Source organism: Neovison vison, chromosome 2 (genome assembly GCF_020171115.1).
Source record: "Neovison vison isolate M4711 chromosome 2, ASM_NN_V1, whole genome shotgun sequence".
Lineage (NCBI taxonomy): Eukaryota > Metazoa > Chordata > Mammalia > Carnivora > Mustelidae > Neogale > Neogale vison.
Window position 1 is genome coordinate 232,682,592 of NC_058092.1, and position 27,171 is coordinate 232,709,762.

At 50.3% G+C, this 27,171-nt stretch overlaps 1 protein-coding gene across 1 annotated transcript in view; it reads right to left on the minus strand.

The window, feature by feature from the left end:
• The window catches only part of CHST15 (carbohydrate sulfotransferase 15), a 77,998-nt gene that overhangs the window by 16,892 nt on the left and 33,935 nt on the right, over nt 1-27,171 (minus strand). Inside the window, exons 2-5 of the mRNA XM_044240691.1 lie at nt 18,260-19,331; nt 17,232-17,571; nt 15,192-15,338; nt 11,723-11,879 (exon numbers count right to left, since the gene is read on the minus strand). Of these exons, the coding sequence (XP_044096626.1) occupies nt 11,723-11,879; nt 15,192-15,338; nt 17,232-17,571; nt 18,260-18,805 (1,190 nt within the window). The 5' untranslated portion in view covers nt 18,806-19,331. The remainder of the gene's footprint in view (nt 1-11,722; nt 11,880-15,191; nt 15,339-17,231; nt 17,572-18,259; nt 19,332-27,171) is intronic.

Below are 27,171 nucleotides of genomic sequence, written 5' to 3' on the forward strand. Positions count from 1 at the left end.
AGGTTCCTGAAGTGACCTGGCGGTCCGGGAGTGGACTGAGCAGCCTCCCCCGCACCGTCCTGGCCGGTCCTGGCCGGCTCACCCTTCCTGCTCCAATGGCAAAGGCTGACTCCCTGGCCCTGGGGTGGCTCCCAGTTCAGCCCTATGAGCGTGACCTCACACCACTTTTAGGGCTCATTAAAGACATGCCAATGGCACCCAGGAAGACAGCTTCTGAGATGCAAAATGCCTCAAATTTCCAGGAAACAGGCCACTGAGAGACACTCTAGTCTCCTGCAGACGGCCGCTGATCCTTCATCCTCCGGGATCTTAAAGACAAAGGCAAGAGCAGGAGCCGGAGGGAGGGAGGCAGGGCGTGGAATCGATCCGCGGCCTCACGACCTCTACGCTCCGTGGCTTCCACCCCACCACAACTCCAACCCTTGCCCAGAGTTCTCCGAATTTCCCTTTAAGATCATGGATGTTGGGTGCCTGGGTGGCTCCGTCAATTAAGCGTCTGCCTTCGGCTCAGGTCGTGATCCCAGGGTCCTAGGATGGAGCCCCGCATCGATCTTGCTTTTCCCTCTCCCTCTACCTGCCCCTCCCCGTTTGCGCTCACACTCTCTCTCGCTCTCTCTCGCTCTGTCAAATGAATAAATAAAATCTTAAAAAAAAGGTCACAGATGTTACTAACTGATCCACCCCTGCTAGGGAACAGCCAGCCCTCTAACCCTGGCGCAAACACGTGCCAGAGAGCCCGTCCCGGGACGCCGGCAGGCCGGCTCCCCTCTCCCGCTGCAGGGAGTGTCCACAGCACATCAGTGCTTCCAGGGACACAGAGACGTTGAGCTGTTTGGAGAAGATTTTCAGCACAGGCTGAACTATGAGAGAAATTCCTGCCGCGGGTAAGAGGTCTACAGCGACTCAGAAGCCTGGGTGGGCGCGGCTTCCTATCCTCTGAGCTCGATGTCGCCCTGGGATCGGTATCCTGCACTCGCCAGTGTGGAGTCCACGCTCAGCCACCCAGGAAGACGGGCGTCCTTATGGCTCACAGAGCTTTGCCGAAGTGGGGAGTCATCCTGCTGGTGGCTCACGGTCCCGTCCCATGCAGTGTCTGCCATCAGCGGGAAAGACCTGCTCTGCGCAGGCCTCCGCAGGACAGACGGTAAACAGTGGCTGCTGGACGGGACAGGCCTCGGCGGCGCCATCTCAGAAGGTCCCAGCCACATGGCTCCTGATGGCGTCAGGGAGACCTCCGTGTGACTGTGTCACGGCCCACCCCTTCATGCTATCGGCAACCACCCCCGCCCCAGCTTGTCCCACGACGGGCCCCATAAACCTCCTACACACACGGCTGTCTCCACCTCTGCGTCCCGAGGACCAGCCTCTGATAGGGAAGACAGCTCGAGTCCTCAAACTGAAAGGGGCTCAGCCCCAGCCTGGTCACTACAAACCAGGTGACCACGGGTAGGCAACTGAGCCCCACCGAGCCCACACACCGGCTTGCCAAGCGCAAATGAGGCAATGCCTGAACAGGGCTTAGCACAGAGGCAGCCTGGAGTTAATGCCAAGGTCATTTAATTGAGGGCTGTCCCCACTCCTTCCATTAGACATGGGCTCCAGGAGGCCAGACAAGGATTTTGTTCCTCAGTGATCATCTCACTGCCAGCCCTTCAAAGGTGTCCAATGACTATGTATAGTGAGCAAATGCACACTCACTCACATTACTGTTAGTATTTACTACTACTGTGACCTAGTAATAATAGCTACCAATTACATAATGTTTTGCATTTTCCAGCACTGTTTAAGTACGTTACATAATTTAAGTTATTCTTACAACCCTAAGAGCAGGACTATTTCCCCCCATTTCACCAAAAAGGAAATGAGACACAGAGAGGTTAAGTGGCTGCCCCAAGGTCAGTGGCAGAGCTGGGACCTTCTGGTCCCCCAAGGCTATGATTCTATCAAGGTGACCCTGGTTTGCCATTTATTACCCATACATCCTACCATCCACTTTGCAGATGGAGTAAAATCCATGAAACCAGGATTCCTGTCCAAAGGCTTAGCATAGCTCGTTACTTTGTCCAAATGACCAAGCGCGTGCAAACGGATACACTGTATTAAGTGCTTCACTCCCTCCTTTCCTTGCGCATCATCATAGATTAATTACTGACCCAATCCAGTGGTTTGTTAAAAAGTCAGTTTCTACAAGCAGATGAAGGAAACAATGCCCCAGGAATCAAGGTTCAAGGTGCCCAGGTCAAAATAAAGTTCTCGTTCTTAACTGAGCTCAGTTCTCCTTCCCGATTTGACCATCATCATAAAACGTGAGCAACACCCAGCATCCTGCGCTGGTCACTGCCCTCCTCGGCAGTAAGACGATGCACAGACTTAAACCCAAAATACAGACACGGTAAAATCCTTAACAGATGGCATGTGACCCCACTCCAAGTGTCCCCTGAATGAACTATGTCAGCACCTTCCAGCCATTTGTCCCGGTGAATGACAGTGGCCTCTGAATTACGAGGCCAACTCCGTCAACCACTCATAGACGAAGAGGCGGGAAGCTACCGGGAGGTGTGGTGAAAAGAACAGTCTTTCCCACTTTAGAGTCGAACTAAAGGAAGAAAAATTCTGCTTTTTAATTAACTAGGCCAATTTGGCCTAGAAATGTTTCACTTTTTAAGCTGTCATTATCTCTTACGTAGAGAAACTTGCAGTGTGAAACTTGGCTGGCCCTTCTGGCCACGAGAACCCGCCTTCCACTCTTCCTCTGTTCTCCTCCAGAAGGGGGAACAACAAACCTACCATTTACATCTCTCTCTGGAAAGTTAAAAGTGATTGATTTGATTCTGTGTGCAATCCCAACATTTTAACAACCCTCCAAGTTGGATCAATTCTAGAAAAAAGGTTAAATGTGAATCTGAAACTAGAAACAAACTCCACCCCCACCCCTGCCAATTTGTAGATGGAAAGAACAGTTTAGCCTAATCCCACTGGCAGAAAGCAACCCCTGCAGCCTTCCCCTGCAGAAGAGCAAGGTCATGGAACAACCCAAGCGGGCTGATGGCCTGTAACCCAGTTAGACCAATGGGAACGGGGGTTCCAAGTGTTTGTTTCTTCAAAAAACCTAAACATTGAGTATCTATCTTCCTTTCTGGCTGGGATGGCTAATAAGCCAGACATTTAAGATAGGCCATGAGTCACGGGTTTCTAAACAGAAATTCCTATTGTTGCATACTTTTTAAATCAATGTTTAAAAAGCAATGGAACAGCTGTTGCTGTCAGTAACCCACACAGACATTGTGTGCATGAACGCCCCCCCGACCCCTGCCAACTGTGCATGTGCAGGCTCTGCCTCGACACGGTGACGTACTTGTAGCCTCTCTGCTCCTGGTCACACCACTGGGGCCTAGGCTCCTGGACGATCAGAGAGAGAAAGGGGGAGCAGGTGTGGTAGGCAACCATTCCTGTTCCTTGGCATGCACACCCCGCCATCTCCTCCCCTTGAGTGTGGCCTGGCCCTCATGACGTGCTTCAAATCAACCGAACATGGTCAAGGCCATAGGCTGACACTCTAGTGGTGAGATGACACAAGGTTGTGACTTCCAACCTGCCCGCTGTTTCTCTCCCTGGCTGGCTCTGAAGAAGCAAGCAGCTATGCTGGCAAGGCCCAGAAGCAAGGCAATGAGGGCAGCCTCTAGCCAACGGCTGGCAAAGAATGGAGGCCCTCCTTCCAACAGCCACTGAGGAACTGAATTTGGCCAGTGATCTTGAGAGCATGGGAGCTTGGAAGCAGAGCCTTCCCCAGTCAAGCCTTTGGATGAGACCCCACCGTGCGGAAGCCCGGACTGCAGGCCTGGGAGAGATCCTGAAGAAGGGGACACAGTAAACTGTGCCAGATTCTGACCCACAGAAATGGTGCAATCCTGAGTGTGTAGTGTTTTAAGCTGCTAAGTTTTGGGGCAATTTGCTACATAGCAGTTGATGGCTAATGTAGCAGGCACCCTAACAACCAGCTCAGCCTCCTGAGGCAACTGCCACCACGGCATCCCACACCCCCTCCTCGGCACCACGTCCACTGTGAGAGAGGGAGGGCCTCACTTCCATGTAGAAGTACCTGTTCCCAGAGGGTAAGCCCTGGGTGGGCCTTCATGGACACGTGCGTGCACAGCACCCAGCACCATGCCCAGTGTGTGGTCAGGGCTCAAAAAAATGTCTGAATTGATGAACTATCTCCACTGAGGATGAGAAAGGCAAGAAATCTTCACTTTTGGGTTTTATAATAAATGGAGTATTTGACCCAGAAAGCAAGCAAGCAAACAAAGGGGTGACTACTTGGTGACATCTTGTGGCCCTTGAGCCTTCTAAAGGAAGGCAGGCTTTTGGCTGGGTCTGAGAGGCAAGTTGGGTAGGTCGTGCCTCTGGCTCACGGTCTGAACCTGGGTGGCACCATGGCCCTCCCCATTCAAAGACTCGCCTGTGGCCGTTGTGTTCTCAGAGGTAGGATGGGGACTGCAAAGAGGGAGGGACACATGTAGGGAAGGTGACTCCGCTCTCCAACAAGAGAGCCGTGGTCTTTACCTTTGTCCTCACTGATCTCCCTGCTCAGAATGCTTCTTCCTCCCAACCACGTTCCTTCTTTGTTGACTTGGCAAACTCTTAATCATCCTTCAAAACCCAGCCTGGCTTTACCTCCTCCAGATGACTTTTCCCTACCTGAAGCTCATTCCCTCTTCTGAGCCCCGTATCTTCCCTCTTGCTCCGGCTGGATCCACAGACCATAACACCCACAGCCATTCCTGTCTTGCAACCAGCCATGAGCTCCCCATGCCCGCAGCCTAGAACAGGACTGACACACACCGACAGAGCCCAGAGACCGGTTCCCACTGCTCTATGCCCAGGGAGTGACAAAATGTCATAGTTTTCACTCTCTGGGCCCCCTGAGGTTGAGGCGCAGAGTGACCTTCCTCAGAACGAGGAACCAGGGAGATGTGACAGGAAGACATTCAGTGAGCAGAAAGCGCACTCTTGAGAGAATGTTCCAACCTTGTGAACTACAGCTGGGGGCTGTCTGGGGAAGGGAGGCAGAGCAGCTGTGAAAACACCTCAGTGGGTGGCGAGGGGTCACTTAGTCACTGAACCTTTCCTTTCAAGGCTGACAGTTACATAATCACGTCTACCCGAGAGCACCACTGGTTTGTGTGGCCAGCCCTCTAACCCTGGCGCAAACACGTGCCAGAGAGCCCGTCCCGGGACGCCGGCAGGCCGGCTCCCCTCTCCCGCTGCAGGGAGTGTCCACAGCACATCAGTGCTTCCAGGGACACAGAGACGTTGAGCTGTTTGGAGAAGATTTTCAGCACAGGCTGAACTATGAGAGAAATTCCTGCCGCGGGTAAGAGGTCTACAGCGACTCAGAAGCCTGGGTGGGCGCGGCTTCCTATCCTCTGAGCTCGATGTCGCCCTGGGATCGGTATCCTGCACTCGCCAGTGTGGAGTCCACGCTCAGCCACCCAGGAAGACGGGCGTCCTTATGGCTCACAGAGCTTTGCCGAAGTGGGGAGTCATCCTGCTGGTGGCTCACGGTCCCGTCCCATGCAGTGTCTGCCATCAGCGGGAAAGACCTGCTCTGCGCAGGCCTCCGCAGGACAGACGGTAAACAGTGGCTGCTGGACGGGACAGGCCTCGGCGGCGCCATCTCAGAAGGTCCCAGCCACATGGCTCCTGATGGCGTCAGGGAGACCTCCGTGTGACTGTGTCACGGCCCACCCCTTCATGCTATCGGCAACCACCCCCGCCCCAGCTTGTCCCACGACGGGCCCCATAAACCTCCTACACACACGGCTGTCTCCACCTCTGCGTCCCGAGGACCAGCCTCTGATAGGGAAGACAGCTCGAGTCCTCAAACTGAAAGGGGCTCAGCCCCAGCCTGGTCACTACAAACCAGGTGACCACGGGTAGGCAACTGAGCCCCACCGAGCCCACACACCGGCTTGCCAAGCGCAAATGAGGCAATGCCTGAACAGGGCTTAGCACAGAGGCAGCCTGGAGTTAATGCCAAGGTCATTTAATTGAGGGCTGTCCCCACTCCTTCCATTAGACATGGGCTCCAGGAGGCCAGACAAGGATTTTGTTCCTCAGTGATCATCTCACTGCCAGCCCTTCAAAGGTGTCCAATGACTATGTATAGTGAGCAAATGCACACTCACTCACATTACTGTTAGTATTTACTACTACTGTGACCTAGTAATAATAGCTACCAATTACATAATGTTTTGCATTTTCCAGCACTGTTTAAGTACGTTACATAATTTAAGTTATTCTTACAACCCTAAGAGCAGGACTATTTCCCCCCATTTCACCAAAAAGGAAATGAGACACAGAGAGGTTAAGTGGCTGCCCCAAGGTCAGTGGCAGAGCTGGGACCTTCTGGTCCCCCAAGGCTATGATTCTATCAAGGTGACCCTGGTTTGCCATTTATTACCCATACATCCTACCATCCACTTTGCAGATGGAGTAAAATCCATGAAACCAGGATTCCTGTCCAAAGGCTTAGCATAGCTCGTTACTTTGTCCAAATGACCAAGCGCGTGCAAACGGATACACTGTATTAAGTGCTTCACTCCCTCCTTTCCTTGCGCATCATCATAGATTAATTACTGACCCAATCCAGTGGTTTGTTAAAAAGTCAGTTTCTACAAGCAGATGAAGGAAACAATGCCCCAGGAATCAAGGTTCAAGGTGCCCAGGTCAAAATAAAGTTCTCGTTCTTAACTGAGCTCAGTTCTCCTTCCCGATTTGACCATCATCATAAAACGTGAGCAACACCCAGCATCCTGCGCTGGTCACTGCCCTCCTCGGCAGTAAGACGATGCACAGACTTAAACCCAAAATACAGACACGGTAAAATCCTTAACAGATGGCATGTGACCCCACTCCAAGTGTCCCCTGAATGAACTATGTCAGCACCTTCCAGCCATTTGTCCCGGTGAATGACAGTGGCCTCTGAATTACGAGGCCAACTCCGTCAACCACTCATAGACGAAGAGGCGGGAAGCTACCGGGAGGTGTGGTGAAAAGAACAGTCTTTCCCACTTTAGAGTCGAACTAAAGGAAGAAAAATTCTGCTTTTTAATTAACTAGGCCAATTTGGCCTAGAAATGTTTCACTTTTTAAGCTGTCATTATCTCTTACGTAGAGAAACTTGCAGTGTGAAACTTGGCTGGCCCTTCTGGCCACGAGAACCCGCCTTCCACTCTTCCTCTGTTCTCCTCCAGAAGGGGGAACAACAAACCTACCATTTACATCTCTCTCTGGAAAGTTAAAAGTGATTGATTTGATTCTGTGTGCAATCCCAACATTTTAACAACCCTCCAAGTTGGATCAATTCTAGAAAAAAGGTTAAATGTGAATCTGAAACTAGAAACAAACTCCACCCCCACCCCTGCCAATTTGTAGATGGAAAGAACAGTTTAGCCTAATCCCACTGGCAGAAAGCAACCCCTGCAGCCTTCCCCTGCAGAAGAGCAAGGTCATGGAACAACCCAAGCGGGCTGATGGCCTGTAACCCAGTTAGACCAATGGGAACGGGGGTTCCAAGTGTTTGTTTCTTCAAAAAACCTAAACATTGAGTATCTATCTTCCTTTCTGGCTGGGATGGCTAATAAGCCAGACATTTAAGATAGGCCATGAGTCACGGGTTTCTAAACAGAAATTCCTATTGTTGCATACTTTTTAAATCAATGTTTAAAAAGCAATGGAACAGCTGTTGCTGTCAGTAACCCACACAGACATTGTGTGCATGAACGCCCCCCCGACCCCTGCCAACTGTGCATGTGCAGGCTCTGCCTCGACACGGTGACGTACTTGTAGCCTCTCTGCTCCTGGTCACACCACTGGGGCCTAGGCTCCTGGACGATCAGAGAGAGAAAGGGGGAGCAGGTGTGGTAGGCAACCATTCCTGTTCCTTGGCATGCACACCCCGCCATCTCCTCCCCTTGAGTGTGGCCTGGCCCTCATGACGTGCTTCAAATCAACCGAACATGGTCAAGGCCATAGGCTGACACTCTAGTGGTGAGATGACACAAGGTTGTGACTTCCAACCTGCCCGCTGTTTCTCTCCCTGGCTGGCTCTGAAGAAGCAAGCAGCTATGCTGGCAAGGCCCAGAAGCAAGGCAATGAGGGCAGCCTCTAGCCAACGGCTGGCAAAGAATGGAGGCCCTCCTTCCAACAGCCACTGAGGAACTGAATTTGGCCAGTGATCTTGAGAGCATGGGAGCTTGGAAGCAGAGCCTTCCCCAGTCAAGCCTTTGGATGAGACCCCACCGTGCGGAAGCCCGGACTGCAGGCCTGGGAGAGATCCTGAAGAAGGGGACACAGTAAACTGTGCCAGATTCTGACCCACAGAAATGGTGCAATCCTGAGTGTGTAGTGTTTTAAGCTGCTAAGTTTTGGGGCAATTTGCTACATAGCAGTTGATGGCTAATGTAGCAGGCACCCTAACAACCAGCTCAGCCTCCTGAGGCAACTGCCACCACGGCATCCCACACCCCCTCCTCGGCACCACGTCCACTGTGAGAGAGGGAGGGCCTCACTTCCATGTAGAAGTACCTGTTCCCAGAGGGTAAGCCCTGGGTGGGCCTTCATGGACACGTGCGTGCACAGCACCCAGCACCATGCCCAGTGTGTGGTCAGGGCTCAAAAAAATGTCTGAATTGATGAACTATCTCCACTGAGGATGAGAAAGGCAAGAAATCTTCACTTTTGGGTTTTATAATAAATGGAGTATTTGACCCAGAAAGCAAGCAAGCAAACAAAGGGGTGACTACTTGGTGACATCTTGTGGCCCTTGAGCCTTCTAAAGGAAGGCAGGCTTTTGGCTGGGTCTGAGAGGCAAGTTGGGTAGGTCGTGCCTCTGGCTCACGGTCTGAACCTGGGTGGCACCATGGCCCTCCCCATTCAAAGACTCGCCTGTGGCCGTTGTGTTCTCAGAGGTAGGATGGGGACTGCAAAGAGGGAGGGACACATGTAGGGAAGGTGACTCCGCTCTCCAACAAGAGAGCCGTGGTCTTTACCTTTGTCCTCACTGATCTCCCTGCTCAGAATGCTTCTTCCTCCCAACCACGTTCCTTCTTTGTTGACTTGGCAAACTCTTAATCATCCTTCAAAACCCAGCCTGGCTTTACCTCCTCCAGATGACTTTTCCCTACCTGAAGCTCATTCCCTCTTCTGAGCCCCGTATCTTCCCTCTTGCTCCGGCTGGATCCACAGACCATAACACCCACAGCCATTCCTGTCTTGCAACCAGCCATGAGCTCCCCATGCCCGCAGCCTAGAACAGGACTGACACACACCGACAGAGCCCAGAGACCGGTTCCCACTGCTCTATGCCCAGGGAGTGACAAAATGTCATAGTTTTCACTCTCTGGGCCCCCTGAGGTTGAGGCGCAGAGTGACCTTCCTCAGAACGAGGAACCAGGGAGATGTGACAGGAAGACATTCAGTGAGCAGAAAGCGCACTCTTGAGAGAATGTTCCAACCTTGTGAACTACAGCTGGGGGCTGTCTGGGGAAGGGAGGCAGAGCAGCTGTGAAAACACCTCAGTGGGTGGCGAGGGGTCACTTAGTCACTGAACCTTTCCTTTCAAGGCTGACAGTTACATAATCACGTCTACCCGAGAGCACCACTGGTTTGTGTCAACTGTTCTTAGCCTGAGGGGGACCAAGCCACTCCGTGAGCAGAAGGGCCAAACTCCTGCCTCCAAAGTGCGGGAACTAGCAGGTAGGATGAGGCGAGCTGTGCCGAGGGCGGCGGCTGCTTCAGCACCGGACCAGATGGATTCCTGAGGCTGAGAGAGGGGCAGAACCAGAGAGGAGCCATCTGGGGCACATAGATGTGTCTTATGGCGTAGCACCAAGAGGGCTGCCGGGACGGAGATGGGGCCGATAATCCAGCTCCCCTCTGACCAGATCACATTCACAGCCGCAAGGGCCATTTTGAGAGCTCTACTGAAGGGACAGAGAGAGAAATTCAGGGAGAACAAGCAGGGCAGGGACGTGAAGGCCTGTCCTTCTGGGGGCAACGGCGTGAAACAAATGAAGTGACATGTGAGACTGTATGTGCTTACTATCGTGTGTCACACACTCTCACACACACACTCTCTCTCTCTCTCTCTCACACACACACACACACACACACACACACACACACTGCACTTAGCTGCACAGGTAAGCAGTCTGGAAGGAAACATACCCGATATAAATAACAGCCATCAGATGGGAGACCATAGGTGCTTTTTAGAACAGTTCTCCTTGTAGCTTTCCAGTACTTCCTCAGATTCCCACAACATGTCTTATTGTTGCCTTTGGCAAGGATGTGCAGATGGAAATGCGCACCCATCCAGGGAAGGTATTCAGGGTCCCTTAGGTTCCTGGGGCCACTGTCACAGACTACCACTAAATTCCTGTAACTGCAGGAATTTAGTCTCTGGCACTTCTGAAAAATGCAAGTCTGAAATCCGGGTGTCGGCAGTGGGGGGGTTCCTCCTGAGGGTTCTGCAGGAGGGTCTGTTACAGGCCTGTCTCCAGCTCCCAGTGCCAGCTGGCAACCCTAGGCGTACCTTGGCCTGCAGACATGTCCCTCCAATCCTGCCCCTGTCATCACATGACGCTCTCCCTGTGTCCGAATGTCCTCTTCTCACAAGGACACCAACCCCTGGCTTTGGGGCCACCCTAATCGGGTAGGACCTCATCTTGACCTGAGTCCATCTGCACACACTCTGTTTTCAAACAAGATCACACGCATCCGTACAAGGGGCAGGGCTAGAACTTCAACGCATCCTTAGGAAGGGCACAATTCACCCCCTAACAAGAGGTAGGTAGAAAAGCGAGACACAGAGGGCCGGGTCTGCTTCAATACCTGGCAGCCTCTCCCACTTGGGGAGAGTGACCCTTGGGTCTGTGCAGCTCTACAGGGAAGAAATGGATCCAGCAAGATGCTCCCAAAAGACAGACTTGATTTCAAAGCAGGAGGAGTGTTGTCACAGAGCTGGACCGCTCATCTTGGGTGGGGACTCCCGCTTGAGGGTCCTGGAGTGGCCTGAGGGCCCACCTCTCTGATGGGACGGTACCACACAGACTGTCCCGCTAAGTGATTTTCAGGTCCCGGAAGCCCCCATCTTCCGCCATCCCCACCGGCTTCATTATGGCTCAAGCTTTGCCAGTGCCAGCCCGGCCACCCCCACGCTGTCCAGTCTCACACGAGCTGTGCCTTTTTTACAGCAGAGCAGCCCTGCCCGCCATCTCTCCTCCTTTTGGTCTTCCCAGGAAAGCTAGAGACAGAACACTCAGAGCTGACAGGGTTAAAGGCCTCGCCCAGGTCGGGACATGAGGAATCGTGGGAGCCAAACCCCTCAGCAAACCCTGATGTCCCTGATTCCAAGGGGGTTTCACATGCCCTGACAGTCCCCAAGGAGGGTCCCACGTCCCCAGGTCAAACCGGCCAGAGGCTGAAGGCGCACAGACCATGGTCAGAAGGTCTAAGAAAACGATCCTCAATTTGTTTAGAGCCAGTGGAGATCGCACCAACAATAACATTTACATAGGAAATAGCAGCAACATTGCAAGTTAAGCTTGTTTATTTAAAAAAAAAAAAAAAAAAAGGAAGATCTTGTTCGTGATGAGAAGGCAGGCTGTCCTTCAAAACTGCCTGTTCGCCCCAAATACAAGAAACCCAAAGTGCTCACCTCTCTACAGGGTCCCTGAGCATGACGATCAGCTTGGCATCGGGCTGAAAGGCGTGGATGAAGTCCTGGGTCAGGAAGGGCGGCTCACCATCCGTGCTGTTGTCGTAGAAGAAGGTCCAGGCGTTGTTGTCCCACATGGTGGAAGCGCTGGCCTCCCCTGGAAGCAGAGAACCCCAAGAATGAGCAGCGCTGCGTGAGGGGCTCCCACGGGGCAGCCTGTGCGAGGGACAAAACCAGGCTCCACCGTGAGCCCATGGGACTTCAGGAAGAGGTGGCTGGCAAGGCCTCTCTGCCCCAGCGACCTCCGCTGCTCCCACCCAGCGCTCTCTGTCTGGAAATCCAGGTGATGTGGGCAACAGTGAGCACCTGCTTCTTCCCAGTTCCTCTCCAGGAGATGTTTAAAAACAACAAACAAAAAACAAAACAAAACAAAAAACAAAAACAAAAAACCCGCTCCCAGCATCTGGCCTCCCAATTTCATGATATCTGACATTGCTCAGGGTACACAGCTCTGTGGCATTTTAAAGGCCCACTGAGAAGGTACTAAATGGTTCCCTTTGAAAAGCACCAGGGATGAAGGAGTCGTTGGGGGAAGCTGACCCTCATTAGGAAATTCGATGCAAACTGCATCAGATTCTCCAAGCGATCACAACACACAGCTGGCCCCAGGCATGCTCTAGACCAAGCAAGAGGAAGATTTTGCAGGAAGGCTCACGGGACCTCCGTCTGGAGGTGCTGTGTCCTACATGCCCACCCGCCCCGTCACCCTGCACACAGCTGGCACTCAGTCCACGCTGACTGAGTGGACAGGGAATGGGTCCAGCCCTTTCTCATTGTGGTCTGTATGAATGAAGGATGAAATGTGATACGCAGTCGAGGGCGGTCATGCGACCAAGATCCGCACATTTCAACATCTCTCACTCAGATACTTGAACCAATTCCCTGACTTTTTTTTTTTTTTTCAGAAGACCCATCAGAGGTTTAGAAAGAAAGGCAAATCGATCAATTACATACAAATTCAATTTCCCGACATTTTACATGGGCATTTGATACATCTCTAAGTTACTTATTCAGGGAAAATCTGAGCCAAAAGACTAGTGTCTTTGATCAGTGATGAGTGCATCACAATAAAGCAGGGAGTTGGCCGGGCCCTGTCTATTCTGTTGGACGTGCAATCACATCGAGATGAGCATTTCTGTTCTGGTCTTTCCTTTCTTCTCTTTTTTGAAAGATAATACCTTAAGATACAGAAGAGACAAGTCAATCAGAAGTCCTTTGAAAATTCTACTCACAGTGAATACAAGAATATTAGAACAAGAGAACTATCTGAAACAAAATTGACAAAATTCTGTCAAATATCATAAATGGACACTTCTACAACCATAGAAACATTTGTCCATCCACCAGTCCATCCATCTGTCCATCCATCTATCCACTCATCCTCTGTTCATTTCAAATCCATTCATCCAGAAAGCATTCATCTGGGGTCTACCAGGTGCCTGGCACTGTGCTTGGCACTAGGGATAGGAGGGAAATAAGACAGCCAATCCCCTCTCCTCTCCAACCTTATAATCTAGAGGGAAGCGGCAACTCTGTACACAACCAGCTCCCCAGGCGAACACGTGGACAGGCAGAGCAGGGCACCGTGAGAGCAGAGGCAGGGACATTTCAGTGTGTCTAGAGCCCCACCCCCAAGAACCCGGCCCCTCGAATCCTTTGTCACCCAGCCATTAGCCCAGACTCCTGAGCTGAGAAGAAGAAAGATCCTCCTGCTCTCCCGAAGAGCTCATCAGAGGAAGCGGAAGCAGAGCTGAATCACATTCTAGGCCTGGGAAGAGCCAGAATGGAGCTGGTCCAACCAGCCCATTGCACAGATGTGCAGGCTGAACTCAGGAACACGTAGACAACTCTCGTCACGTGGCCCAGAGTGGGCTGGTGGCTAGGTGCCAGCTCTCTCCACGCCTCTCCTCTACATAAAACTTCCCAAACTCTGCTTTAGGTAAATACCAGAGCGGCAAATTTTTTCTCTAATTTTCTTTTTTAAATCTAGAAGTAAGTAAAATTAGAAAACCAAACTAAGGCTTTCCTTTTTCATTCATTATCTTGGGCTCAATTTCCTAGCCCTAAGATGTATATTTTTAGCTCTTTCATAAGAACACAAGATTCTCCCAGAGGCATACGGTGTGGGTGTCACATGACGTAAATATATGAATATAACAGCCACTATTAATTAGACTTTTGATCTGGGGTGTGTGGACCCAAGGGTGCAAGAAAGTAACTAGTAGCCAATTCACACCAGGGCCCGGGGTGGTATAGGACCTCATCCGGCTCTCACAACTTCATTTCTTTGCCTTAAAAAAAACAAAACAATAAATAAATCAGGACTTAGGCATGTAAGCCTCTCTCCTAGGACAGGAAGAGTCAAAAGCAAAGAGCCATCTTTCAGATGGTTGATTACAATTCCTCTTGGGTTGCTAACAGAGTCATCAAATTTGGAGAATCAAAATATAATAGATTTAGGAAAATTAAAAAGCAGATTACTGCCTCAGGTAACAAATTTAAGGAACATATGTGGCCAGACTTCACTCTTTCAGAAGGTCTAAGTGGGTAAATGTCTTCTCCTAAGCTGAATCCAAGACAAATTAGGTAGGTTTTTTATAAAACGTTCTTGTGAACTAAAAAAAGAAAAAGAAAAGATTATTAATCAAGCCACCTCATTGCGAATGTCTAAAGGCATTAACCTGACAATGGCTCGGCTTTTTCAACAGCAATTAGTCACCAACAATGCATTAGGGCTCTATCTGTTTCTGGAGAGATGGCCTCTGTCTTCCCAGGGTCCTGGGGCCAAGGATTCCAAAAGCCACAGCAGTAAATCAATGACTCCTTGGTTAACTGTGCTTATGATCCTCCATCCAAACTTAGATTAGTACATCATAAAAAGAAACCCAGCCATGTGTGCTTAACTTAAATTTTAAAAAATGTCAATTTTTAGAAAAAACCGTTTCAGGTACAAGCGAGCCTCCACAGAACTAAAAAAGTCCACTAAACATTTCTGCTTTACAGAAACTATGTCAGTAATATAAACGTTTTACATAGTGTTAAGAGCGATGGCCAGGTTAGGAAGCGGGCAGGCATCCTGCAACTGTCCCCCGGGCCAGAGCAAAAGCCGAGCCAGCCCCAGAGCAGAGGGCGCCCAGTGGGAGTGGGCCCCCTCTCCCAGCATCTGGCCTCCCAATTTCATGATATCTGACATTGCTCAGGGTACACAGCTCTGTGGCATTTTAAAGGCCCACTGAGAAGGTACTAGATGGTTCCCTTTGAAAGCACCCAGAAATGAAGGAGTCATTGGGGGACGCTGACCCTCATTAGGAAATTCAATGCAAACTGCATCAGATTCTGCAAGAGATCACAACGCACAGCTGGCCCCAGGCCGGAGCGGCCCCTCTGGGGACCCCCCCAGAAGCCGTACCAATAAGGATCCTAGTCATCCTGCTCTCCTCCTTCGCAGAGCTGGCCTGCAGGCCTTGATGAATCTGGTGTGCGGCCAGGTCAAAGAGGTCCAGGTAATCTTCCACGGGGTAGCGGTCCCGAAGCCCATCTCTCAGGCGGACAATCCCTACGAGAACCAAGAAGCAGGAGTTACTGAGGACGAAGTGGCCACTGCTGGGGGGTGGCCTCCTGGGGAGGGGCTGAGAGGGATGTCAAGGCCCCAGGGGCCCAGCTGCAGCAGCCGAGGCTCTACCCATGGAAGCTGCCAGAAGGGGCTCACAGAGAATATTTGCAAACTGGCCGTCCTCTCACCTGCTCACTCAAGGAGTGGGGACCAGCATTCAGCTGCAAGTGGCAGCTTCCAGGATGGCACACCTGTTAGAGAACGATCAATGCATCTGTTTGGAAGGCCAGGCTTGGGGCTGGCTGACAGGTGCACTTGGGGCGGGAGGCATGGCTGAACAGCAACGCACACAGTGTATCAAACAGGAATGGGAGGGTTATTAGTTTTTTTAAGATTTTACTTATTTGAGAGAGAGGGAGAGAATGAGCAGGGGAAGGGCAGAGGAAGAAAAAGCCTCCCTTACTGAGTGGGAAGCCTGATGCGGGGCTTGATCCTAGGACCCTAGGATCATGACCTGAGCCGAAGGCAGATGCTTAACTGAATAGCCCTCCAAGTTCCCCAGAAAAGAGAGTTTTTATCTGAGCTTCTATCTCTGGCCTGTTTGATCAAGCAGCTTGTCTGTCCATCCAAACAAGGGTAATCATCCCGGAATCCTGGGACACGTGATTGAACCCACTAGTTATTCTGCCATTGGTCATTGCAGCTGAAATTTGCCCCTTGGCTTAAAGGTGGGTCAATTTCACGTGCAACTCTATTAACAACACACTGCCCCCAAACCACAGCTACCGAGGTTAACGGAATGTGGAGAGAAAATGTCCCATGGGCACAAGAGCAAGAGGTTCAAGGAGACTCTGAGTAAAGGATCCGACAACCACGCCCCTGCGCCAGTAGGAAGCTGGTTCTCATTAGGGCAAATGGTGACCTGTGCAGGGGGAGCACGCTACATGACGCCGAGGCTCTCACAGCTGCCTCGGCCAAACCACAAAAGACACATTTACCCTTCTGTTCGTTCACTCCAGGAAGAACATCAAAACATCAAATTGATTAAGTCAATTTGTCAGGAAACAAGCAGGACTTGGTCTCAACTTGGGCTCCACGAAGGAAAACTTCTAAAATTCTCTTCTAAGCACCCAGTCCTTTACATGAAACACGCCCTCGAGTCCCGCCCCAGCTCTGGCATTTGTCAAAGTGACCGAACGTCTCCTGGCAGAAGGGAAAAGGTTAAGAAGAGGAAACAGTGACCAGAGGGCTGTGGGGTGGCTCAGGCTAGGTGGGGGCCATGTCCACGGTCACCCAGAATCATGTCCATGTAATTTTCCTTCTGAGCTTAAAGCAGAGGAACAGAGCAGGTAGGATAAAAAATGAGGCCCAAAGACTCACAGCTCTCAAAGGAGCCAGCCAGAAGCTTGAAACTCACCCCATGTGGCAACCTTTCCTCCTGCAGTGTCTGGGGTAGGGAGCCCTGGGGACAACACTGCAGAGTTGGGGTGGGGACAGCCCCAGAAAAACGCCCACCTGGCATCTGGCACTTACCACTCACCACTGGCAGGTGTACCAAAGCTCTTCAGGGCAAGAACAACCACTATTCTGCACCCTTCCCCTTGCCCTGCACAGCTGGCACTCACTAAATGCTCTCCAGATGGCTGGGAGTTGCATCCAGCCCCGTGGGTATTTGTGCGGGGAGCCCAGAACTAGCCAACTGCCTGCTCTCTGGCTCTCGGGGTATTTCCTCACCTCCTGCCCTGCCTCCCTGGCGTCCCTGAGCATCCTGCCTGCACCCCCGCCACCTTCAGGCCCACGCCCCACAAGCAACGCTGAAAAACTGAGGACAGAGACAGGAGGCGGGGCCAGGAAGGCTCGCCCCGCCCACACGCAGGCCCCGCCCATCGCGCTCACCAAAGCGCTTCCGGGTCCACCAGTGCGGCTCCTTGATGGCGGAGAACTTGACTTCCGGGTGCAGCCGGAGGCGGTCGTAGAGGTCGGTGGTGCCGCACTTGGGCTGTCCGATGATGTAGAAGCGCGGAAGGCAGCGGAGGCGGAAGTGCTTCCCGCTGGCGTGCGACAGGTGGCCCCAGAAGGCCTTGCGCAGGGCGTCGAAGGTGGAGCGGAAGCGCTTGGAGTAGAGCACGTAGGAGTTGGTCAGGTACGGGTCGGTGGTGTTGCGACCCGTGAACTCCTCGTACCAACAGGGGCTCTTGCTATTTGGAAGAAATTTATTGGGGATTACCGAAAACATCTGCAACGAAAGAGAAAAAGAGGGAGAGACAGACGAAGGCGGGAAGTTAGCAAAAACACGTCCTCACCACGCCGCGGTCATGCCCTGAGCCCCGCTACGGTGTCCACGTGTGCCGTATTATTTGACAAGGGGAAACACTGAAATAAAGCCAAACGTGGTGCATGGCCGAGGCCGTGTTTTTCCTTAGCCCAAAATAAAACTACAATCTGGAGAGACAAGATAAAAGCTTCCTCAAAATCCAGCCTACACGCACACGCCGGCTCGCACCGCAATCTAATTAAATTTCACAGTTGGAATCTCTTCACTAGTTGTGTATTTAAATGACCATTAGAGACAAAAATGCTAATTAGGGCACAATAGAAATAGGATGATGGTGATCTACAAAAACAAGCTGAACCACCATGGCAGCGAGTCAAGTCCCTACAATGGAATTCTGAGATGCGGTGGCTCTTGGGTGTGTCTAGCTTCGCATCCGATACCTCGAATTTCCTCCTTGGTGTAAACATCGTGAACACACAGCCCTCACCCAGTGCCCTCGCAACTGTGAGGCTGTCAAACTACCCTCATTGCACACCTCAGAAATTTTTCTTCACTGTGTTTCCCAAAGATGGTGACAGCAAAAGGAAGCATCTATTTTTAAAAATCAATCCATCCATCAATCAATCCAGATTAGCACAAGGCTACTCACGTGCAATTCCTGCTTCTTGAGATCTTCTCTGTCTGGGAGCTGCCTGGTCGTGAACTCAATCCTGGCGGTGATGCTGTTAATAATTAATTTAATGCTTGGGTAGTCTTTCACATATGAAATATTATTTACAGAGGGCTGGTGGTGATGTTCTTTCGTGTCACTCGGGTTCTCGCCATCCATCAAGCTGGGATTGCTGGGGAAGGCTCCGTAATGGAAAGGCGAGGAGATCAGAAGCTCTTGGTGGGCTCCAGAAAGGATGTAAGATGCCATCACCAAGGTCATGATCATCAATCCAAACACGAGGCTGCATCGCTTCCCCTTCTTGAAGCGCAGAAACCTGCCCCAGCTCTCATTCCCCTCGGCCCTCACCTCGAGGACAGCAAGCAAGTTCATCTGCTTACCGTCTACACGGAGCACAATTTTGTTCTCTCCTTTGCAGGCGGGGCACTCCGGGTGACCGTGAAGGGGGCCCCCTCCGCAGCCGACCTGCTGTTTGTGCTCGTTGTTGGGCAACAACTGGATGCAGCAATTAATACAGTGCCTCATGGTAATGCCCTTGGACGGCTGGCCCCCAGAGCCATGGGCAAGCCCCTGGGGAGCCCAGATGCGTGCAAGTAGTGCTGGAAAAACTTTAAGGATGTCTTTTGATTAGATAAGATGGTCTTAAGGCACAAGCAACAGACACAAATAGAATATAAAAATGAGCAGGCACCAAAGCCCTGGAGAAAGAGGAAGGGCCTTCTTTGGTTCAACTCCAGAAGACAACAGAAAGAGGTGCTCTCCTACTGTCATGTTCTGTAAGCAGCCCCGCAAGCTTGGAAAAGTCCCCAAAGTGTGGGAGCGAGTCTGTCTATCCTTCAGGTTTTTCCCATGGCACAGAATGAAGTATAAGATTTCTCACTGGAGGACATGGAGATACTCAGGAGATCGGAAGGGCTCATGGTCTCAGTGAGGCACGGGTCGGCACGCCATCCTTAGAGAGTCCCATGAAGATTTCTTCTTCTACATCCCACACTCCTTTAAAATGTTTCCTCCTCAGGGGGGGAGCAAAATCTTTAAAATGTCAGATTACCTGAACAACAAAGAAAAGAGGTTTTATTACATGATGTGATGATAGCCATAACCCTGGGATCACTTTCCCAGGAGAGAAGTTCTCTTTTCCACTCCTAGGTTTCAGTCACTCTGCTGGGTCACAGAAAATCATGTGGGATAAAAGGAGAGCTTTTGGAGCTCCCTGTCAAACACCTTATTTTTTGCACAGCCCCTAGATCCTCTAATGCCCAGCCACACCACAGCTAAGTACCAATCTCCAAATCTCAAGACTTCGTAGTCATTCCCAGATGTGTGCACGGTCAGTGACTTTGAAGTTGAGAGATGAACTTAAGTATCCGTGCTTTTAAATCCACAAAATATCCAAGAAGCAGCCCAGTGAGGAGAGGAGTAGGCAGAGAAAATATGTTTCCTCTCCCCCAATAGCACCCATAGTCTGTTACCGAGAACTAACCTTTATTATCGGTTTAGGAGGCAAAAGTTAATGAAAATTTAGAAACACTGAAATGATTCTCTCCTTCAGTAGAGTGCATCATATAAAAAAAAAAAAAACCCATTTGACTTTAAGTTATTAAGCAATTAAACCCAACGTGCTGTATTCCCCTGAGTAACATAACACTCAGACCCTGAAATCATTTTTCACTTTCATCATCCTGGGGAAAACATGATTCTTAAAAATCCATTAACAGAATTCTGTGGTTAGAAAATGTATTGTTGCCCAAATGATGACACTTCTTTGTAGATGCTGTAAAAACGGCAAAAAAGGAGACTTCATTTCCAATAACGGCAGACCACCACTAACTAGCTGTGGGACCTCCAGGGGGCCATATAACGTCTCTGAGCTTTGCCTCCCTCCCCAGTAAAATCAGGGCAAGAGTACCTCACTTACAAGCTTGAAGCCAGTATTAAATTAGCTAACGCACATAAAGAGTTTGCTTAATGCCTACCCATAGTTATTTGCATCCCCTAAAAGGTAGGCAACATTCATAACAGCATCATCAGTGACCATTAAGATTATGTCTTTTAACTGTCAGTGAATGCCAAGGATGTTCAAAGTGGAATCAAAGATGGGAGATCCTATCCCATTATTTTTCCTTAGGGCTTGAGAGTTACCCAAAGGCCGTAGACTCACCTCCAACTTGGCACACACACACAGCCCTCAAACGATCCTATTGGTCCCCAGAGAAGGTAGGATTAACCAACTCTGCATTAAAGCCTGCTCGTATTGGTTGGAAGGCTGAACAATGAGGACTCACCAGCAGGAACCTTCCCTTCTCTTGGACAGAAAGGCCCCTGCTTTATCAAAATACGCTGACCAAGAAAAAGCCAAGTAGCGCTTCCTAAAATGTCTCCCTCTCAATGTTCTGCATCTTGTTGATATGTGCTCTGTGCTTAAATTAGTCAAGGCAAAGGTAAGATGAACACAATCAGACTTCTTTACAACAGGACTTTGGGGGCCTTGAATATGCTGATGATCCCTGTGAGTCCACAGGACAAAGCTAGAAGATGCAAAATTTCCACAACATAATTGGCCATGGAATTCTCACTAATGTCACAAGGCACCAGCTTGAGAAATGCTAGTTAAGGGAGGCCGAGATTGGGGTCAAGGCAGTTCTGGGAAGAGCAGAGGAGTGGGGGTGTGCGGGAGCAAACTATTCTGGAACGAGGCCAACACCCGGGGCTCTGCCGCCCGCTCATCTCTGAGAGAAGTTGGAGGGACGTGACAGGAACCTCAAGGCTCCAATCCCTGCCTCCCACTCACTCAACCACCTCTGACCCATCACTTGGTACAAACAATTCTTCCAAACCAAAGAAACAAAAGGGCAAGATCCCCTACTTGGAAATCCTATCGCTAAGCCAAAAAAACATTTTTTTTTACATGTTGAAGACAAGGCCAAGCGGGGCTAAAAGGAGGCTCCAAGCAGGATCTCAGTGGGGAGTGTGTTCACACCCTTCTGTGCCTCTGGCTGTAGAAAGTCTAATTAGATTTTTTTAAAAAGAAAAAAAAAAACAGAGTCTTTGAAGCTCCAACACAAGAATGTACAAAATCTGGACCCAACAGAATGGGCAAAATATTCCTAAACAAAAACAAAGGTTTCTTCTTACAAGCCAACTAACTGGGTCATTGGGGAAGCTGACAGGCTCAACAGGGAGGCTCCGGGACGTGGTGAGCCCAAACATTCGTACCCCGGGGCAGGCTGCACCCTCCGGCCAGACCTACTCCAGTCTCACTTCTTAACACAGAACAGGGAGCTGAGACCTGGGGTGACAACTCATTCACTTGTTTGTTCTTCTGTTGGGCAGATCCCTTCTGAGGGGCAAGCCTGGGGCAGGTAGTGCTGGAGGTGCGGTTGGATCATGGAGACCCAAAGCCAACGGAAGACAGAGGGGAACAGAATACAAAATAAACACGTGGTCTTTGTCCCCAGTTCCCAGCAAATAGCTTCTAAAACCCTTGGAATTTCCTCAGTGAAGGAGTGAGAGGAGGATCTTGTTGTTATTCATAACAAGCCCCATTCAACCACAGCTGAATTTATGCTAATGAGATGACTCTTGTGGGAACCCCCCCCCCATAGCTTCAGGATGGGGCTCATGGCCAGAAAGCCCAAGCCTCCATTAGACAGTTGGAACTTAGAGCCCCACTTCCCCAACCTCCAGGGAGGCCAGTGACTGAATTGCCAAGGCCAATGATTTATTAATCATGCCTATGTAACAGAACCTCTATAAAACCCCCCGAAAGGACAGGATTCAGAGAGCTCTCTAGCTGGTGAACTTGTGGAGGTGCTGGGAGGGTGGCTCCGCGCCCCTCCCCCCAGGTCTTGCCCCAGGCATGTCTTCCCTCTGGCTCTTCCATAGTTGTATCCTTTATAACAAACTGATAATAGTAAATAAGGCACCTTCCTGAGTTCTCAGCATGGGTCTAAGGAATTATCAGACCTAAGGAGGGCCTTGCGGGGACCTTGGAATTGGCAGCTAGATCAGACAGAAGCTGGATAGCCTTCGGACCCCGAGGCTTGTAACCAGCATCTGAAGTGGGGTAATCCTGGGGGTCTGAACCCTTAACTTGTGGGGTCTTGCAAGCTCTGGGTAGTTACTATCAGAACTAAACTGAATTGTAGGGCAATTCAGCTGGTGTCTGGAGAGTTGGAGTTTGTTGTCATGGGGAAACAATATAAAATTACCCTACAAGTTTTACTGAAACATATGACCAGTATCTAGTATGAAACACCCCTTGACGATATCGATTAAAAATAAGTCCTATGACCATATCCCACACACGGCTGTGGCCCTTGTCAGTGCAGGGCCTGGGGTTTTGAGGCTTCCAGACCAAGCCCTGGCTGAATGGATGGGAGTTGTACAGAAGAAACCAGGACAGAGGGGCTTTTCCCCACCTGGAGCTTATATGTTGCCAGGAGTTAGGGGCTACAGGGCAAGAGCCAATGACCACGACAATGTCAGGCTCCGATGAAGGCTGTGAAGGAAACACAAAGGGAAAGTACAAGGAAACCGCGATGACCGGCCTTCTCTACTGCAGCACTAGACCCAGATCTAGTCAGGGGCTGTAGTCAGGGGGTGCTCTGTACACTGACCTCCATCCCCAGGTGAGACTTGCATCCCAACAGGAAAGGGGGTCCAGCAGCAGGATGTCCAGAGAACAGTAGTTGGGGGAGGTGGGTAACGTCTGAATGATGAGAAGGAAGCCAGCCACGTGGGGCTCAGGGGAAGTAAAGACCCTGTGAAGGACAGAAGCTGGGGAGTAAACCCCAGGGCCGCCCCCCAAGAGGATAGAACCCTGGGCTTTGGGACAGATGGGGGCTAGGAACCAGAAGCCACATCCTGTAGGGTCTGGAAGGTAGGAGTCCAGGCGGACGTTTGTCCAAGTGCAAAAAAGCATGCACGCCACGTATTCTCTCAAAAGGACCTTTACAAGACGTATAACTATTAACCAACATAATCCAGTGAAGAAAAATTGAATTAATGTGACTGTGTTGAAGGGAAAAGGGACTGCTGTTATACTCCTGAACTGGCCTTTACCAAACGCCGCAGACCATCCTCAGAACAGTGCCGCGGAACCGAACACTCAGGTAGTGCTCCTTAAAAAAAACCAGCAGCATACATCCCTTGCGCTTTACCTGTCTGGAATGTCCCCACTTTGGTGCCTGTCGACTCAGATGAGTCAGGACCCCTGGCACGCCTGTGCGGGTACTAAACCAAAGTACTCAGGTGTAAATTTCAGTGAGCTCGCTTCCCAGCCCCGGCTCAGCGCTGTGCCCGACAGAGGCAGACAGCAAGTGTGAGAACCCGGACCCCTGTGTGAGATCAGATGACTGGTCCCAAAATAGAAAGCGTTCAATTACCCAGCCTTGGCTAGGATGCCCCCTATTAACCTATGCACCCCAAGCATCATTAGCAAGCCATTTATAACAAAATTGTAATTGAGAGACCCAGAAATACCACTTTAGAGTAAGTAATTGAATGCCCCCTCGGTGTAAGATCGATAAAGGGCATCCAATTTCACCCTAGGAAAAACTTATTAAATTATTGTAGCTATGAGCTGATACAGCAGAAGAAAGATGTACAAAACTTCAAAAGAAATCTGGATGGATTTAAATAAATAGCTTCATTTAGGTAGACCATTTACATCTGCCCTTGGGGAGGAGAAAGGAAAAAAAATAGCTAATTACATTATTTTACTTGAATGTTTTAAGGGAAAAAAAATTTGATGGGTCTTAAGTGACCTTTACTAAAACACAAGGCTCTCTTCTGATTAGCATGTCTAACTGCTGACATTTCTCTTTGGGCTACGCATATGGAAATACATTTCTTCAAGGAACATTCATCAACAAGTATAAGAAGGAACATGTCTCATATTTAACTCAAAGATAGAAGATTGTCTCCGAGAGTGAGAAACAGCAAGCCTGGAGAGTCCTGTACAAACAACAGATGACCAGTTTCAACCTTATAGCTGGAGTTTTATGCTTTTGATCACCATGCCGTCAATCACCAGAATAAAACAAGCCTCAATGATCCTCACTGGCTATAGTCAGTGGAAGGAAGCCAGTCAGCAGGTCTGTGGGCCAGGACACCAAAGCGGTGTCCACCTGGAGACTTTAGGCAAGTCCCCGAAGTGATCTGGGCCTCTGGATTCTCAAAAGAAATCCCTGTTACATCTGTGTGTAACAGATCACACACAAAACTGGAGCCTGGGTGCCGGAGGTGGGAGATGCAGCTTTGACACTGAGCAAATCGTTCTAATCCTCCCATCCTGTTTCCCTGCATGTGAATGGGGAACGCTCACAGGACCTACACCAGAGCACTGCTGTGAGCATTAAGGGATCAATTCATATAAAGTGCTTAGAAGAGTGGCCCATAGTAAGTGCTCAATAAATCTTAGCTCTTTGGGGGGCATCTGGGTGGCTCAGATGGTCAGGCATCTGCCTTCGTCTCAGGTCATGATCCCAGGGTCCTGGGATCAGGCCCCACATTTGACTCTCTGCTCAGTGGAGAAGCTGCTTCTTCCTCTCTCCCTACCCTACCCCCACCCCCTGCTCATGCTCTCTCTCTCTTTCACTCATTTTCACTCTATCTCAAATAAATAAATAAAAATTTTTTTTTAAAAAAACATTGGCTCTTTTTATATAGACATAGTCCTAGACCACAAGAATTATCTGGTGAGGAGCAGTTGATTACTGCTTTATGGTAGATTGCATTATGTGTTCCTTTATCAACCTGCCCAGTAGTCTGCCTTCCTTCACGTGAATGACTGTGCAGCTGCTTCAACGAGACTGGGATACAAGTCTCCGCCCCTTAGCTTTGAGTGAAGAGACTGGCTTCAGCTGATGGAATGAGGCGGAAGTGACAACGTGCTAGTCCCAAGCCCAAGCCTTGAGACTCATCACATGTACACACTCACCCTCTGCACCTCTGCCGTCACCATGGAAACAACATGGTGGCTTGGCGGCGCTTGGGTGGGGCTTGGTACGTGATAGAAGCTAACCGATACACTCTTCCACAGGTTATAAGCACTAGGTGTTACTAAGTTAAACCGGTATAGTTTTACGTTTTTAAGTTCCAAAAAGTGTGTTTATATGAGCAAAGTGAATCATGAGCGATTCAGGCCAAAGCAATTCATCCAAAGACCCAGACCCAACTGAATCAATGCTTTTGCCTAATAGAACCCCTTGGCTAATGCCAAAAGCAGATATGCCAAAACAGTGCTGGAAACCCAGATGGCAGCTGTTCTCGAACAAGACATAACTGCCCAAATGTCATGCACCAGGTCACTTTCTGGCAAAATGTGGGTTTATGACAACCACAGATGTTCTCCTTTGTTATCTGGACTACCCCATTCTCCCCACTTCCTGATAAAGACACCTTTCTCCCTGCCTCGCTCTGGGTCCACTGTGCTTTCCTCAGTGCTTCCTTGAGCAAAGCCCTTCCTAGAGCCTAGTCCTTAGGATGTCCTTGCCAGGTTGCCCCTTTCCCAATGACAGAGACACCTCATCCGTGCTTTGTCTAAAACAGGGGTTTCAAACTGTGCGATCTGCAGGGTCTTCCTGGTGTGCCCAAAATGTGTGTCAGCGAGAACACGGGCAGTTTTTAAAAACCATTTTTAAAGCATCCTTGACTATATTGTAAATTCATTATCAACACAGTTGTGCATAATAACTATTTCCCATGCCTTACAGTATGTAACTAGTCTTACGTCCCATGAAATAGGGAAGAAACAGGCATTTCCTCTGTGATCAGATCTCCACAGGATACAGCCAGCCTCCCTTGCATCTGGTCTAGAGGTCGGATGATTCCCAACTCGGTAGAAAGTTGAGATGCAGCAAAAATGTTTTCTGACCAATCCAAAGTGTTGACAGGCTTTGGAGTGAGGCAGACCTGCATTTCCATCGACTCCTCTCCCTGCCAGCTGTATGATCTCAGGAAAGTGACTTGACCATCCTGTGACTTTATTCCCTCATCTGTAAAATGGGAGCAAAACCATCTGTGTCACCTCACGTGGATGTTGAGGGGAAATGAGATAGGAGATATAAAAAGCTTCATCCGGCATCTGGCACCTGACAGACCTAGTATGGGTGTTCTTTGCATTCCTCTAGGAGAAGCTCTCAGGCCCTCGCTCCAGGCCGACTTGCCTACGATGTATACAGAATGCTAGGCACAGGTGTCCAATTTTCCTGTCTGCAACTAATCTGAAACAATGAATGCAAAGAAGCAGGGGACAGCAAGAGGCAGCACAGAGAAGGAGGAGGGAACAGCCCAGTTTTACAGCAGAAATGAGATGCTAACAAGCAGACCCAACTGGGATTATTCGGGTGCCCTGGACACCAAGATGGGGAGCCCTGGGGAGTCTAAGATAGCTGGAGGTGCAACTTGGGAAAAGCTCAGCCCCTTCACAAGGCTCCTCCATCCACAACCTGTTCAGTGCTTACCACGAAGTGTCAGTCTTCCAGAAACGGGATGTTGCCAAAGGTCTAAAGGGCTGGGCTCAGCTACTGGCTTTACGGATGGGAGGTCAGAGCTGAAAGGAACTGGTGGAGGGTTCCTGGGGACTTTGACTGTGAAGTCCTTCGAGCTGTGAGACACCTGGAACACCGCAAGAAGGACGGTGGGCAGTCAGGCCCCAGGTCACCACCCGGACGGACTCTAGGGAATCCAACCCGCAGGTACCTGTTCCTCCAGGCATTTCACAGACAAAAAAACCGAGGCCCAGTGGGATTCTGTACTTCCCCAAGGACACGCAGCTCCTCGTAAAGAGCCAGCACCCCGACCCCTGTCTCCCCCAACCCCGCCTCGCACCTCATCAACGGGGAGTCCTGACCACCATCACCCTAGCCTGGCCTCGGACAGTCTGG